The 13,336-nt window shown below is 50.4% G+C and overlaps 2 protein-coding genes across 3 annotated transcripts in view; one reads left to right on the top strand and one right to left on the bottom strand.

Moving 5' to 3' along the window:
• The window catches only part of EFTUD2 (elongation factor Tu GTP binding domain containing 2), a 34,509-nt gene extending 26,588 nt beyond the window's left edge, over positions 1–7,921 (top strand). The window contains exons 16-28 of the mRNA XM_010986440.3: positions 257–450; positions 1,532–1,643; positions 2,052–2,192; positions 2,832–2,933; positions 3,897–3,979; positions 4,520–4,606; positions 4,823–4,949; positions 5,154–5,241; positions 5,862–5,980; positions 6,113–6,207; positions 6,686–6,839; positions 7,008–7,115; positions 7,451–7,921. Coding sequence (XP_010984742.1) covers positions 257–450; positions 1,532–1,643; positions 2,052–2,192; positions 2,832–2,933; positions 3,897–3,979; positions 4,520–4,606; positions 4,823–4,949; positions 5,154–5,241; positions 5,862–5,980; positions 6,113–6,207; positions 6,686–6,839; positions 7,008–7,115; positions 7,451–7,546 — 1,506 coding nt within the window. The 3' untranslated portion in view covers positions 7,547–7,921. The remainder of the gene's footprint in view (positions 1–256; positions 451–1,531; positions 1,644–2,051; positions 2,193–2,831; positions 2,934–3,896; positions 3,980–4,519; positions 4,607–4,822; positions 4,950–5,153; positions 5,242–5,861; positions 5,981–6,112; positions 6,208–6,685; positions 6,840–7,007; positions 7,116–7,450) is intronic.
• A 482-nt stretch (positions 7,922–8,403) lies between these two features.
• On the bottom strand, positions 8,404–11,034 carry HIGD1B (HIG1 hypoxia inducible domain family member 1B). 2 transcript variants are annotated; one of them, XM_010986443.3, is made up of 4 exons: positions 10,939–11,034; positions 9,956–10,106; positions 9,214–9,348; positions 8,404–8,547 (listed from the first exon to the last, which is right to left on the bottom strand). In XM_010986443.3, the coding sequence occupies exons 2-4, from the start codon at positions 10,053–10,055 to the stop codon at positions 8,483–8,485; spliced, it is 300 nt and encodes a 99-aa protein (XP_010984745.1). In that variant the 5' UTR covers positions 10,056–10,106; positions 10,939–11,034; the 3' UTR covers positions 8,404–8,482. The 2 variants fall into 2 exon arrangements, with proteins under 2 accessions (XP_010984745.1, XP_010984744.1); XM_010986442.3 differs by lacking the exon at positions 10,939–11,034 and adding an exon at positions 10,195–10,503.
• Positions 11,035–13,336: the final 2,302 nt, after the last annotated feature.

The following is a 13,336-nucleotide window of genomic DNA, read 5'->3' as shown; positions in this document are numbered from 1 at the left end:
CCTGCTTCTCTTCCCCAGTGCCCTCACTCCCCCAAACCCCCCAGGAAGGAAGAGGTTTTTTTTTGCTATGCCTGCGACATCTGTTAACTAAGTAGGGAGTAGGCCTTGGTTCGCATTTTCCCAGAAGATCACTATGTCTTCGGGGTCTGGACTGCCTCTTCTTGCAGCTCATGTCCTTACTGACAGGGGAGGTGGAGACAGTGGTGCTTCCCCGAGAACATGTGTGGTTAAGGCTGCACTCTGTCCCCACCTCCAGGGTCCCCTGATGTGCCACACGACCAAGATGTACAGCACAGATGATGGAGTTCAGTTTCATGCCTTTGGCAGAGTGCTAAGTGGCACCATCCATGCTGGGCAGCCTGTGAAGGTGCTGGGGGAGAACTACACCCTGGAGGATGAGGAAGACTCCCAGATATGCACCGTGGGCCGCCTTTGGATCTCTGTGGCCAGGTACTGCCAAGCAGAGCCTCTCAGGGTACACCTGGGCCTCCACACTGGAACTGCCCCAAAGAGCTGGAAGGGTGGTCCTCCTTGGAAACACTGTAGCTGCCTGTCTCCCTACAGTGTGGGTAGGGTGACCCTCCCTCAGCAGATCTATTGACTTCTAATCCTTACTGTTTAAGGTTGTAGGGTCAAAGGGCAGTTCTTGTTGGGATAATGCCAAGAGCCCTGCCTTTGTGTTTTGGATGGCTTGTGTGAATTTTTGTAGCAGGATTTCTGTGTTTACTCATCTTAATTCTCTCTTCCTCTTCTGTGTTCCCTTTTTTTGGAGGGTGGGATAATTAGGTTTATTTTTGTACTGATTTATTAATGGAGGGACTGGGAATTGAACCCATGACCTCATACATGCTAGGCACGTGCTCTACCATTAAGCTATATCCTTCCCCCGCCACCGCTTCTGTGTTTCTTAAGTCATAACCTTTTTGTTTCTTCCCAAAAGAGATTGTTTCCAAACCTGTTCTTTGACCAGGATAGAAGACTTTTCTGGATCCCTTGTAGCATCTTGGTCTGCAGAATCAAACTTAGCTTGGGCCTCTGGGCTGCTTGTCAGTTCATGAGTTGGGCATCTTAGCTCGAAAGCAGAACTGAAGCAGCCCTGTTTCTGGGATGGCTGCTCCATCTTACTGATGGCCCCTTTTCGTGCCTCCAGATTCACCCTGTTCCCTAGAAGGCAGAAGAAAATTAAAGAGCTGGGAGAGTTACAGTGTCTTCTGTGGTGCTTTTGGCATCTCCTTACATTCTACCCCTTGGGCAGTGACTTGCTTACCACCAACATCCAAGTGGAATTAGATTTGCCTGTTTTGTCTTCATATAATACCTTGCATTTTTTATATGGCACACATCAGTTTGTAACCACACATATGTGTAGCTGTATGATTGATTGTTTATTGCATCTCTCCCCTGCTAGAGTGTATCTGTTTTGCTCACCCTGCTCCAGGCTCATTTCCCAGCACAGAGCAAGTGCTCAGTAAATTTTTATGGAATAAATACTTTGCCCAGTTCCATTGCTGCTTCTTGGATTTTGCTCCAGGTACCACATTGAGGTGAACCGTGTTCCTGCTGGCAACTGGGTTCTGATCGAAGGTGTTGACCAACCAATTGTGAAGACAGCGACTATAACTGAACCCCGAGGCAATGAGGAGGTAGAGTTTCTGAAGAGGCAACTGGATTGGTTTCAGCTAGAGGGTCACAGGGAACCACAGCACACGAGAGCAACAAGCAGGAGAACTCGCAGGGGGTGAACCCGGAGTCACTGTTGCTTCCTGGTTCCAGGCCTCAGCATAGGCTCAGCCTTCTAGATCTGACCCTGTTGGATTCACCCTGTTCTTGGCTCAGATGCTAGGAACTAGGAGGAACTCCTTTCCCTCCTCTCTTTATTCTACTAAAATACACGGGAATAAATGGCCTCTCAGGTTGTCTCCAGGCAGCTCCTTGGCTCCAGGTTGAGGGGGTGGTCTCCTCCCCAACAGGTCCTAGCTTCTCTCTGACCCCTACACCTTCTGTGCCTGCTCAGTCCAGGTGTCCTCACTCCTCTGCATTTTGGGTCTCAGGCTCAGATTTTCCGGCCCTTGAAGTTCAACACCACATCTGTTATCAAGATTGCCGTGGAGCCAGTCAACCCCTCAGAGCTGCCCAAGATGCTGGACGGCCTGCGCAAGGTCAACAAGAGCTACCCATCCCTCACCACCAAGGTATGCCTGAGGCTGCAGCAACTGCCGAGACCCTCGTGCCCCAGCAGAGGGGTCCATGCTGCCTGCAGCTTCTTGTCCATCAGGCAGCTCTGATCTACTGATTCTGGCAGCCTACATAGAAGCTAATCCGTGTCTATTACTGTCACTTGAAGGCAGGATGAGACCCCTGTGTGTGTGTGCACGCGCGCGCCCCTATACATCTTCCACGAGTGTCTTTAGGCAGGAGGGAGATGTTTCATGGAAAGTACACTTTGGATTGATTTTCCAGGAAACGTAGAGGAAAAAGTGAATCACTCTGAGCTTGCCAGCATACCTCTCTGAGGATTTGGCTGGGGCTAAAGAGTCAGCTTATGTCTACAGAGAGAACAGGATTTTCTCTAAGTGGCTAAGATGAGAGTTAACTCTGACCTCACGCCCACTAGTACTGTGCTGAGTGGTCCAGGTATCTTGAGGACTGACTCGTACTTCACTGCTCCCCAGTGATTCTTCCTGAAGAGCCTGGAACCAACGTTGAGCAGTGGCTCTTCTGATAGTGGGTTCACGCACCTCCCTTTGGGTTCTAGCCTTGATTCTGTTTCTGTCTTCTGTTAGTGGCACAAGATAGTCCAAGCTGTGACCACTAGGGTTGTTGTGTTTCAGGTGGAAGAATCTGGCGAGCACGTGATTTTGGGTACTGGGGAACTCTACCTGGACTGTGTGATGCACGACTTGCGGAAGATGTACTCAGAGATAGACATCAAGGTAGAGCAGCTGCTCCTTTCTTTGGCACCTCCTTGACCAGGAGCTTGGCTCTTGACACTAGACGGATTGTACAAGTAACCAAACCCTTGATTCCTCAGCGAGGCCCAAGGGGAGAGGGGTGCATTGGGGAGAAGATCTGTGTGGGAAGAGCATGATCTGTTGCTCCCTCTGTGGGGAAGTATTTGAGATCTGATCTGCCCTCTTTGGTGGGGGTTATTCTCATTGTCATGCGTTCAAAGTCAAGGCTCCCAAGCCGGAGTTTTCTTAGTCTTTTATTAAGAAAGTAGTTGCATTTAACCCATCTGTGGTGATTGGGGCTCAGAGTGAATGGTTTCTAGGAGAGAGTGGGGACTGGCTCTTCTGGATTCATTGGTAGGTCGTGATTTAGCTTCTTAATTAAACTGCCCGTTGCACAGCCTCAGTCTCCGAGTTGATACACACGTTTTCTCCAAGGCCCTATGGTGGTGAGAATGAGTGCCCTCCAGTCCCTCTCTGAGACTCTTCTGGTGTGTCCAGGACTGGTGCTGTAGAAGACAGTGCACTTCCCAGTTGCAGGCCACATAGGGGCTTCTGGACATCATGGTTGAGAATGGAACAGGGGCTCACCAGTCAGTCTCTAGAGACAGCGGGCAGACCTACCATGGTTCAGTGGATGGTGGTGGGACGGCTGTACAGGTGTTGAAAGATAACCTTGAGGGACTATGATATAGGCTCTAATTTGATCCTCCACTTGCTCTTGGCTCAGGAACGTAAATTGTGCACTACGCTAGGTCCTCCAGGCTTCCTAGTGACGGTCTGGACTTTGGCCTGAGCCTGTTACCGTCCTTGTCACTAATGCTGACTGAGCCAATTAAGACAGGAGTTCTCACAGGGGTGGTGTCAGGGGAACCTTGGGATTCCCTTTGGCAGAAGGCTGTCCTTCCAGCTGTTAGACCTTGCCTGACAGTTTATTTTGTTTCTCAGGTGGCTGATCCCGTTGTCACATTCTGTGAGACAGTGGTAGAAACATCCTCCCTCAAGTGCTTTGCTGAAACGCCCAATAAGAAGTAAGCAGTGGGGGGTTATAGTGACCCTGGGACTCACAGGGGCACTTTCCCCTCCCCCCAACTCTATCCCAGTCACAAGAGCTGTGGAAATAGAGACCTCTGAGTCTTGGGATGTGGGTGCTTAGGATACTTGAGCTTTGCCCCAGCCCTTTCATCCCTTAAGCCTTTGGACACGATGCTGTGGAATTCTTTGTCTTAGTTACTCCCAGGGTGAGTTTTGTAATTGCCCGTTCTCCTCTCTGTATAACATGACCATCTTAAAATTTTCCCTAGCGGCAACTCTCCTGTTCACTGTGTTTAATACATTAACACTGGTTTAAAGCTTCTTAAAAAATTGCTTTTTTACCAAACCTTACTTTTTTAAGGAGTAGTAGATTCAATTGAAACAAGGCAGAAGATGAGATCTTTTTCCTCTTCTCTGCCCCTGTGGCTTTTACTGATGTCCCTGCCTTAGCTCTTCCCTTTTTCACCCTTTCCTTAGGAATGTTTCGCTTGCTAGTCCTCCTGACTCTCCTCATTACCCATGTCCTTTCTAACTAGGAACAAGATCACCATGATTGCTGAGCCTCTCGAGAAGGGCCTCGCCGAGGACATAGAGAACGAGGTGGTCCAAATCACATGGAACAGGTGAGAACATGGCTCTGATTCCAGGATTAAAGGCCGACGTTGCTCCACAGCTTACCTGCTGGGTCTCTCTAATCCTCTGGGAAGAAATTGTGTCTCCCTCTCTTGTCCTGGGCGCAGTGTGGGTGTCCGAGGTGACTGTCGTATGGAAAGGCAGAATTCATGGAGCCAGTAATCACAGAACTGTCTGACACTGCCATTTTCTCGTCCTTCCCCCAGGAAGAAACTGGGAGAGTTCTTTCAGACCAAGTATGACTGGGATCTGCTGGCTGCCCGTTCCATCTGGGCTTTTGGCCCTGATGCCACTGGCCCCAACATCCTGGTGGATGATACCCTGCCCTCTGAGGTACAGCAGAACTGATGGGAGCCATGTGGTGGTCTCTTAGCTCTTGAGTGGAAGAAATTACAAAGTGCTCTTCTTCTCCTGAAAGTATTTTGTATCTTCTGGTAAAGAAGAGTATCTTCTTACTGGTCTACCTACCTTCTTCTCCTTATAAACTCTTTGGCTATAGCCAGGGTCACTGCTAAGGGGCCCTCATGTTTTGTGCAGGTGGACAAGGCTCTTCTCGGCTCAGTGAAGGACAGCATCGTTCAAGGTTTCCAGTGGGGAACCAGGGAGGGGCCCCTTTGTGATGAGCGTAAGTCCACAGTGCCTCTGTCTTCTCGCCCCAGTCCTCTGGTGTCCTTGCATCTGGGGGTATGAAGTGGGGTGGGCTCATCTTTGGGACCTGCCAGCAGAAGCAGCTTGGGGCACACAGGGCCAACCCATGTCCTGGGCCAGCTTCCTCTCTCGTCCTTCCCTGTCCTCATGCTGCTGCTTGTTGTTACATCCTAGAAATGGAAATCATTTCTAGATTGACATTTGCTCCTCATTCCTAGAGTGTGTTTGAGGAAGGATGTCAAGAGGAGAATGGGATTGGAGTGGTTTATAGACCAGGATTGGACTTAGTAGGGACAAATGTGCAATTTCTAGGACTTACTCTACATCCAAAAGTAATTAAATATCTGCAAGGGAAACATACGCACTTCTAGGGATACTTCATGAAGTCTGAGCATGACCTGAAGCCAACACTGAGAATGTACGCTTACCTTCTGATCTCCACCTACGCTATTAGGATGCACGTCTGCAGGGTGATTCTGTACCACTTTTCATGGCCATAGGACAGCTACAGTGCTGCAGGAGGCTCCTTGCTGCTCTGCCCGTGCGCCCTTGACTAGCATATCCACTCCTCAGTCAATTCCCCCTTCTCCTTTTCAGTGATTCGAAATGTCAAGTTTAAGATCCTGGATGCTGTGGTTGCCCAGGAGCCCCTGCACCGGGGTGGGGGCCAAATCATCCCCACAGCCAGGAGAGTTGTCTATTCTGCCTTCCTCATGGTAAGTGAGTGGGGCTGTCCTGCCATTGGCATTAAGTGGGGCCTTGAGATGACTGTCCCCCAGCCTTCCCTTTTTCCAAGTGCTCGGTCCTCAGCCTTCCCCAAGCTAAGGAACCTTCTTGTTCTGTTGCAGGCCACGCCTCGTCTGATGGAGCCCTACTACTTTGTAGAGGTCCAGGCCCCTGCAGATTGTGTCTCTGCTGTCTACACTGTCCTGGCCAGGCGCAGGTGAGCAGCCCCGGTGTGTTAGGGAGAGTGCGGCGAGCAGGAGCGGAGCAAGAAGTAACTTACTGCTGTGGGGAAAGCGGCGTTGGCCTCCCCCAGCCACTCCGTTCCTGAAACCTAGTGAGCCAGTTTGTAGAAGGAAGTGGGAAAAGAATGAGGCAATCCCCAGAATTAATGCAAATTAAAACTTGAGATTCCTTCTTGGGCCCCCTCCTCAGAGAGCTCCTGGGGCAAGTACAGCAGTGTGTCAAGGGTGGGAATGTCTAAAGGACCCTGTCCTTTAGAATCAATGTCCCACTGTTACCCAGAGGTCGCTGCCCCTTTGACTTCCACAGAGAATTAGGCTGAGAGCCCCAGGCCTTCTCTGTCCTCTGGAGCGTGCTTGTGGTTATTCTTTCTTTGATGATAAACATTTGGGAATGCATTGCTTCTTTGCTTTTGGCCTCTGTAGGACTACAGCCTTTTTGTTTTTCTGTCTCAGGGGACATGTGACTCAGGATGCACCCATTCCAGGCTCCCCTCTCTACACCATCAAAGCTTTCATCCCAGCCATTGACTCTTTTGGCTTTGAGACTGATCTGCGGACTCACACCCAGGGTCAGGCATTTTCCTTGTCTGTCTTCCATCATTGGCAGGTAAGAAAATGGTGCAGGCTGGCTAGCGTGGCCTTCCACCCCTACAGGGCCAGTCTGCTCTGACCGGCTCCCCTTCTAAGTCCCAAGTGGGATTAGAAGAGTCCTGCTTCTAGGCCTGAATGCTCTGGGAGGTCGGCCTGGACCATCCAAAACCACTTTGCCTTTCAGATTGTACCTGGTGATCCTCTGGACAAGAGCATTGTCATCCGCCCCTTGGAGCCACAGCCAGCTCCTCACCTGGCCCGGGAATTCATGATTAAAACCCGACGTAGGAAGGTAAATGTCCCTCAGGCCCGTGGCCATCCCTCTACCCCCAGGGGTCTCGGCAGGAATTGGGTCTCTCTTCATTCCTTGCTTTTGGTCCCTTCTCCCAAAGACTGAGAGAAGTTCACAACATAGAAGATGCGATCTGGACAGGCTTCAGGCAACCAAACCTGGGCTCAGTCTGACTGGGAAGGGAGTGCCTTCTCCTGCCCTGTGACGATACACAAAAGGCAGGGCTCCTGAAATAGCTCAGCTGACACTCAGCCCCGCACCAGCCCCCAACTCAAGTACAGATCAGTCTGCCTCCACAAGGGGCTCATGCTTGCATTTGCCCCCGCTCTCTGCAGGGCCTGAGTGAAGATGTGAGCATCAGCAAGTTCTTCGATGATCCTATGTTACTGGAGCTTGCCAAGCAGGATGTTGTGCTCAATTACCCCATGTGAGTGCCAGGGTCCTGGCAGCTCCTGCTCCCTGCAGTGGGCTGCGTCCTGGACTTGAAGCTGGGACCTGGTATGACTTGGACTCCATGTTGTCAGAGAGTATCTGGGCGCTGCTGTGGCCATCCTGAACAACCCAAGAACCTCCAAGCCTCCAGCCCAGAGTCCTTCCCCAGGACGAGCATTTGGCCTCCAGCTTCCTCCTGTGGCCTCTGCCTGGCTCCATTCCCAGAGAACAGAGAGATGCTTGGGCTCAGGAAAGGAGAAGGGTATGGAAGTGCTGAACCCCAAGGGGCCCTGTCCTCAGAATTTACATGGAATTTTTTTTTTACAAGTTTGACCTTACACATGGTTTATAAGTGAACAGAACATTCTGACTTCTGCCTCGCTCTGTTCCTTTCATCCCTGCTCCTCAGCCCCCTTTCCTCTAGCACAGTCTAGTCCTGGCACTTGGGTTTTGGATATATGTGGTCTCCCAAGAGGCCTCACTGTCTCTGCTCCCAGCTGCAGCCCTCTTCCTGCCTGGGTCCCCAGGGAAGCGGCCTATGGGGGGAGGAACGCCTGCCTCTTAAATTCAGTGTTCCCATGAGCATTGTGGCCTCTTTACTGCCCATCCCTCACACTCCAGGCATCTTGTTCTCTCTACCATGCTGCTTCTGGGTGGGACCTGAGGGGATTTGGGAGTTGTTGGGTCTCTGGGATCAGAGGTCTACTACACCCCCTCCTCTGCCCCTGAAGATTCTCCTTGCCCTGGAATTGGGGGCCAGAACTCTTTGATTTCCAGCCCTTTGCTCTAAGTCCTCCCACCAACCACTATCAGCTTCTTACTGTGCTCTCCCCCATGTAAAGAAGAGACTGTCAACTTGCCTCAAAACTACTTTATTAGGCTCATACCAGGGATCGGTTAAAGAGGTTCTGACTGCCCCAGGCCGTGTAGGAATCCTACTTCTCCCCGGCATCCTGCGCTGTTCTTTTGATACAGTCTCTGTACATTGTGTACACAGCCCCTGTGTGAAGGAAAAGGAAAAATGTCCCATGACACGGAACCCTCCACCCATCCTCTGGCTCTCCCAGGTGTCCCAGAGAGGAGGAACAGCTGCGGAGTCCCAAAGTCCCGGGGGTCCGATGCTGGTCGTTCCCTTGAGTGTCCAGCTTCCCTGCTCATCTTTCCATCCTGCGTCTCAACATCTGCTACAAACACCTGGCTACACAGCCTGAGGAAACAACCCATTTGCCAGTTCACAAAGCACTTTAACGTATATTGTCTGTCTGAGGAAGCTCACAGCAGTCTGCGAGGTAGGCAGGCAGGGGTGGGTATCGTCATGTCGCACATGGGGAAGCTGAGTCTCAGAGGAAGGGATTTGTCCTCTGTCACACAGCTAGTAAGTAACTGCCTTTTGCTCCAGAGAGGAAGAGAAAATCGGCATACATTCTGCTGTGTGGTTCTTACCTCTAGAAAAACTCACAAAACAAACTATACACCATCCCCTGGGACACAGGAGATTAAACAGGGAACCCTGGAAATGTCTCTATGTGGGGGCTTTACCAAAGGGCAGATGTGGCGCCTAGTATAGGGAATAGGGACCGAACTCATGGTCCTTTAACTGACTCACAGCCAGATTCTGCCTAATCAGTTTCGCCTTCATTTTCCCATGACCCTGCCAGCTACTCACCCAGCATGATTGCACCCACAGCACAGGCCTGTGCCGCCACTCGGGTGTGAATCAGGTGTATGGACATCTTGGTGGAACCACGAGCCTTCAGCCGGTAAATCCTATATGCTGCCACCATCAGGCAGCCTCCTAAGCCTGTGTGGGCAGAGAACGTGACCCTTGGTCCTTAGTCACCAAGCACAACATTCCTGGTGAGACACCTCACTAGACGGGCTAAACATCTGGATAAACAGTTGCCTTCTTGCTGCTGCTTTGGGGTGGGGGGCGGGGGCGGTGCAGGGGCAGTGGGGTGGGTGAGGGCTATCATCAGAATATTGAATTGTTTCTTCTCAATAGCATTTACAAAGTGGCTGCCTACCTCCAGTGACTCCCGTCCTCCACGTACAATAGCCCGTCGTCATGACACTCCCACTCCCCTTAGCTCTGCTCCGGCCCTTCAACCATTGCTGGCTCCCACGTCTGTTCTCCCCTCCCAGACTGCTCCTGCTCATCCTGACACTAGTGTTGGTATCACATACACTTGAATGCTGCCACCTCCATCCATTCAGACTCCCTCATTTCATTGTCAGGATGTGTCCCTTTGTCCCTTGGCACCTTTGCTGTTGGTTCACTCCTAGCTGTTGATTATTCACCAGGTAGGACCACTTGAGTTCTGTGCTTTATTCTTTGAAAGGACTAGGAGATATGTTCTCTCTGAGAGATGGCCCTCTTCTCAGCCCTCATTCCTTCCTTTCCCACTCACCTATAGGCACCAGCGGAGATTCCCTGGTCTTCCTCAGGAATTTCTCAGACACGCTGTCCTCGCCTTCAGGTGGTGCCCACCAGCCTTTGTTTGCAGACATGATTCTGCCCCCAGATGTTAGCAGCTGGGGCTCCTAGGCTTCAGCCCAGTCCTAGAAGGAGGCATTCCACAATAAGAACTCCAGTTCTCCTCAGCCTGGGGTGGGAAGGAGGAAATTGCCTGCTAAGACCCTCTCTTACCATGCCCAACACAGCTGCTACTTGAAAAGATGCCCCAGGTATCCTGTCTCGGATGGCTGGACCACTAGTGCCATTTCTCTATCTCTTCTTCCTAACATCTGCTACTTCCCCCAGCTCATTCTGACTTCACTGTCTTCTCTGCTTCCCCTCTTCCATCTGTGTCCCTATTGGTGTGATCCTTGGGCCAAGAAAAGCAGCTGGAAAACTCCAGAGGAGGGTGGGAGGAACAAGCCTTGAGCCTTGGGTCCCCCACTGGCCTTGAGTCTGTGATGGTTGTTCCTGAGGGAGCTGCAGAGCAGGATCTGACCCCGGGCAGTCAGAGCCATCCCAGACAGTATCACAGCACTGGTTACCAAGTCACTAGAGCCAGAGATTAGACGTCGATATGTGTATAATTTAACATACATTATGGACATTAATACCAACGCAACAAATTCTGGTCCCGGAGCTGCTCCCCCATCTCCAGGTCCATCTCTTGCTAGATTCTTTACAGTTGCCAACCCCTGCCTCATCCCTGGGCTGGGCACCCCTGTTACTCTACTTGCTAACCCCTGTAAATATCTGCTGATCACAAACTAGATGGGGTCCCAGAGTTCTAGTCCTTAGACCAGGGGTTCTGCCTGCCAGGTGCCTTCTAACCACAAATTCCCTGCTTGAGGCCACTTCTCTTCCTAGTTGCCCTTCCTTTCTCCTGAAGGAGCAAGGACTGTTGGCCCCACGGGTCCTCAGCATGCCAGTGCTTACCCTAGGAGGTGGCTAGAAAGCGGAGTGCGCGCAGCCGGGCCAGGGCTCAGTGTCTGCTGTTTTGAACCAGCCAAGAGCTGATGATGGAGCTGCCACTATGGGGTCAGGGAAGCAGTGACGGGCTTTATGGAGACTTTGAAGTCAGAAATGGAGAGGGGAGGAGATAGGACAGGGCATCAGTCTTAACCCCCCATCTGCTGAGTTCCAAGCTGGAACTCCAAGCCCTGGAAAGTAACGAAAGACCAGATGGAGGGGAGCCCTTACCTCGATTCAGTCTTTTAATTCCTGTGAACATAAATGGCTGGATCAGAGACAGACTCAATGTGGAGAATTGAGATGGGGATACAGAGGCAATAGTGGGTTGAGAGTCGTTTCTCCCCCATGCGATACTGCCTCAAATACTCTTAAGAACAATGTAGGATATAAATAAAATGCCTTAATTGTGAGAGGCAGGCTTTCTGGTCTTGGTCTTGATCCCCCCAAGGAGGTTTGTCCAGGAGTTTGAAACAAGTGGGACTTCCTTATATCTCCGGAGCTCTTCATACTGCCTGCGGGGTGATGATGCTCATTCTGGTTACAGAGATGACAGTGATCAGCATTAGCACATTTTCTAGTTTAGGTATTTGCAATTCAGACCTGTCAGCTGTTCTACGCAGTAAGTAGCAGCTTGTTCATAGACCAGGAACTGAGCTTCTGAGAGACTCTGAATTATCCCCTGGTGCACAGCTAGTAAATGGCAGTGTCCTAATCTGAACTTAGGTCCTGCTGGCTCCAAAGTTTGTACTTCTAGCCTGCTTCCCAGGGGGCTGGCCAAGCTGAAACCCTCTCCAGGTTGATACTGGAATTTAGGAATGCTCATCAATCGTGGCACCCTTGATTAGGAGAAGGAAAAGAATGTGCCTTCTTGCTAAGAAATGAAGAAAGATCAGGATGCACTATGGCGAGCCCCACTCCATCCCAGGCCTTTGTTCCTTCCCTAGATAACTCTCAGCCCATGTGTCTACCCTAAAGGGGCTTTTTGCACTGGAAATTTGTCCAGCAGCTGTTGTCTCTCTTTTCTCTCCCCAGCACTCTGTGCTCTAGGGAGAGACCCAGGGTCACAGCAGCTCCCCAGGGCCTCTGCATATCCCCAGCGTCCATGGGAACTCTCCTCCCAGTCATTCACACACTCTCCTATGCTGCCTCTCCTGGTCCGACAGATGGTCTAGGCCAAGAGTCAAGGGAGGGAAATGCCTGGATGAGACAGGGCAAGAGTCAGGATCAACTCCAGGCCCTTTGGAGAACAGGGGCCAAGCTAAGGAGAGTGAAGTTCAACTTCTCCCCGTTGAGATTATATAGATGCTCCCACAGCATCTCAGCCCAGAACTGAGAAAATAATAGTCGCTGTGATTTACTGAGCACCTGTGGGGCTAGAAATGTGCTGATTGCTTTAAGTAGATTATTTTATTTAATCTTCACAACTCTATGAGGTAGGTACTATTATTCCTATTTCACAGATGAGAAACAGGCTTGAATTAAATGTCTTGCTCAAGGCCACAGTAAGTGAAGAGGAAAAAGGACCAAACTTCTAACCATTCCTAAAATGAAATCTCACGACTCTGGACTAATGGGAGAATGATTGTGAAGTGGAGGGAAAGTCTTGACATAGGAGAAAATAGATTGCTTTCTATTTCAAAAACCTCTGAGAACACACAGTAACTAAAACTTCAAGGAACAGGTTCTGTGGAGTCCTGCTTTAGTAAACAGATAAGATAAAATTATAACATTTTTGTTAATATGCCAAGTCTTTAATAATTACTTTGATTTAAGCCATTCTATGTTACTAATGTGCTTAGTAAACCTCTTTCTTCCAGATCGGTTCAGACTAATAGAAATTCTCATTTAGAGGGGTCTAATTGAATGATACAGGCAGATTTAATGGATCCGGAATGCAGGCCCAAGTCAGACGTGGGTCAACTGCTTGACCGACCACTCTCTAAATAATTGTTCTTATGCCACTCAACCTCTTGAGTCTGTGTCATCATCTGTAAAATGGAGGTAGCATCTACCCATAGGATGGTTGTAAGATGACTGTTAGAATTCCTCTGCATGCTCTGCCTGCCAAGAGAGCCCTCTTCCTCCAGAATAAGCAAGTGACAGAGAAGGGGTAATAGGCTAGGGGAGAAGTGGAAAGTCCCTGACAACGGATGGAAGGTTCCCATATTCTGGGTGGTCCAGAATTCAGCACAGTCTTTCTTCTCCCTCACCAACCTGCCTCCTTCTTGTTGGAGGGGATTTTCTGCCCTAACTGGAAGCTTCAAGCTCTAGATTCACTCCTCACTATGTAGGGGGAAGGGGTTGGCTGGGGGAGGGAGACTTGGACTTAAGACTGTACCAGATCTAAGGCACAGCTGTGCTA

Source organism: Camelus dromedarius, chromosome 16 (genome assembly GCF_036321535.1).
Source record: "Camelus dromedarius isolate mCamDro1 chromosome 16, mCamDro1.pat, whole genome shotgun sequence".
In the NCBI taxonomy this organism is placed as follows: domain Eukaryota; kingdom Metazoa; phylum Chordata; class Mammalia; order Artiodactyla; family Camelidae; genus Camelus; species Camelus dromedarius.
Note: the sequence above shows the minus strand (reverse complement) of the source record. Positions and strands in the feature narration are given on the sequence as shown.

What these genes read in the sequence shown, in the direction of transcription:
- HIGD1B (XM_010986443.3), bottom strand. Translation starts at nt 10,055, where the DNA reads ATGTCTGCAAACAAAGGCTGGTGGGCACCACCTGAAGGCGAGGACAGC. An exon ending in ATCTCCGCTGGTGCCTATAG is followed by an intron (nt 9,349 to 9,955) that starts GTGAGTGGGAAA and finishes CTGCCCACACAG; the next exon opens with GCTTAGGAGGCTGCCTGATG. An exon ending in TGTGGGTGCAATCATGCTGG is followed by an intron (nt 8,548 to 9,213) that starts GTGAGTAGCTGG and finishes TCCTTCACACAG; the next exon opens with GGGCTGTGTACACAATGTAC.